The sequence below is a fragment of the Mizuhopecten yessoensis genome, unplaced genomic scaffold (assembly GCF_002113885.1).
Source record: "Mizuhopecten yessoensis strain PY_sf001 unplaced genomic scaffold, ASM211388v2 scaffold10985, whole genome shotgun sequence".
NCBI lineage: Eukaryota > Metazoa > Mollusca > Bivalvia > Pectinida > Pectinidae > Mizuhopecten > Mizuhopecten yessoensis.
In genome coordinates, this window is record NW_018408820.1 from 1051314 (window position 1) to 1053353 (window position 2040).

Below are 2040 nucleotides of genomic sequence, written 5' to 3' on the forward strand. Positions count from 1 at the left end.
CAATGTACAATGTATTGGTAACTTTAGCGTTGAGTAGAGTATGTATTACAAGGTATTGGCAACTATAGCGTTGAGTAGAGTATGTATTACAATGTATTGGTAACTTTTGCATGTAGTAGTGTAACCTCAGCGTCGTGTACTTTACACTGCAAAGTTGTTTGACCAATGATATATGTGCAATAGTTATGAATGTGAATCATAAATGGAAACAGCAAAACAATAAGGCTATCAAGTAATATCGACGATGTCTCCAAGTAAATCTAAGCAACGCATAGTCACCCAAACACATTCAACTTCATCGTCAATCAACTTTCTCTAGCTCCATCACACACCTAAAACAAAGCATTGTTTAACTCGCCATGTAAGTATTTGCTTTGGTATATTTAAGATAATTGATAAATGTGTACGTTCTGCTTGTTTTCCTTTGATTGGTTACTGATGATAAACCTGTCACCACACACAGATATTGCCCTAGGGCACGTTACACCATCAGAATGATTCAGGAGTTCTCTGACACGAAAACGATCACTGGATACATATACAATGTTGTGCGACTCCTTTCCGCACACATAGATATTTCCTTTTTCATCGCAGTCGATTCCTTTTGCTCCTTTGACGAGTCCAACCTGAAGTAACTCAATGGGATTTGATTCCGACAGTCTGTACACGGCAGTTTTTCCAGCAACAGATGATCCATCGCTTGCAATGATGTGGGAGTATCTTCTGTCAAAGGTCAGATGGTAGCACACTGATGCTGCTTTATGTAATAATGCCTTTTCCTGTCCGTCCTCCGATACTCTTAACATTTTTCCTGACGAAGAACTCACGATGAACTTTTCATCGGTGTATGTGAGACCGTTGCACCCCTCTTCATCCTTAATTTGACCCGTCGACACCAGCGTTAACTTCGCATTTTCCACTCTGAACGAATACACAATGCTCGGGTAGTACTGGACCACCCCGATAGTGATGTTATCTACCATACATATATCATATGGCCGGACATCTTTTTCTCTTCCAGGCAATTCCCGCCATCTGTAAACAGCTTCACACTTCTGTTACCTTTATCGCTCACAACAACGTAACCGCCCGGCAAATAAATGATGCCAAGTATATCGCAGTCCTTTGTAGTATCTGATTCAAGTGCAGTACTGAACGATAACACGAATTCAGCATGCGGGCTAGATAAGATCTTTCTGAGCCTCGATCCGACCAAGACATTGGGGTAGGCTAGCAGGACTTGTGTCAGTCACGTATCGGACTCGAACCGATCTTTGAGATTTCTTAATTTGTGTCACCACATCCTCGGCGAATGTTATTTGAGTACACCTACTCTGATAGCGAACAATTTTCCCGAGGTTATCTGCTCCAGCTACTGATGTTTGTGGTGAATCTAAGGAATCCTTTATTGATGCCCATAATTGTTCACATAATTGCAGTTTCATTTCTATTTGATCTTGTTCTCCTTCTTTAGTCTCAAATAGTTCTTCAGAAAGAGCTGCTAGAAACATGTTCATGCTTTTGCTTACCTCGAAAATCTTTTCTAAAGCAATTTGTTGATCCTTTTCCAAATAACATTTTTGCTTCTGCATATCGTTTATCAGTTGCTTCAAATCTGTCAGTAATGTTTTCTCTCCGTCAACTTCTGGCATTTCTCCTAATGTCTGGCAGTAGTCTTTAATTGACTTTACATTTTTACAATCCTTGTGATTATCTTGTTCACACTTCACGCAACATAGTTGTTTATGGTCAACGCAGAACTTAATCACATTTTCTCCATGTAGTTCACACTTTTTACTTTCTTCCCGTGAGGCAACACTTTCCGTACGCATGTGTTCGTTATGTTTGAATATCTCCTTAACCAGGTTATTCATAGGAAATTGTGAAGCCCATGCTTCCTTTTCAGCGGAAATGTTTCGAGGCTTGGTGATCGCTCTGCAGTTTGGACAACAGAATGATAAAGGCAATGGTTGTGAGAGTATGAACGATTTGAGACAGTTTTCACAAAACGTGTGGAGGCACGGCAATGACCGAGGCTGT

General features: G+C 40.4%; 1 protein-coding gene across 1 annotated transcript; it reads right to left on the minus strand.

The window, feature by feature from the left end:
• Positions 1-1181: 1181 nt before the first annotated feature.
• Positions 1182-1832, minus strand: LOC110464325. Its single transcript, XM_021519502.1, has one exon. The coding sequence runs from the start codon at positions 1830-1832 to the stop codon at positions 1182-1184; it is 651 nt and encodes a 216-aa protein (XP_021375177.1).
• Between the last annotated feature and the right edge of the window lie 208 nt (positions 1833-2040).

Excerpts from the sequence above, each read along its gene's own strand:
- LOC110464325 (XM_021519502.1), bottom strand. The coding sequence starts at position 1,832 with ATGCGTACGGAAAGTGTTGCCTCACGGGAAGAAAGTAAAAAGTGTGAA.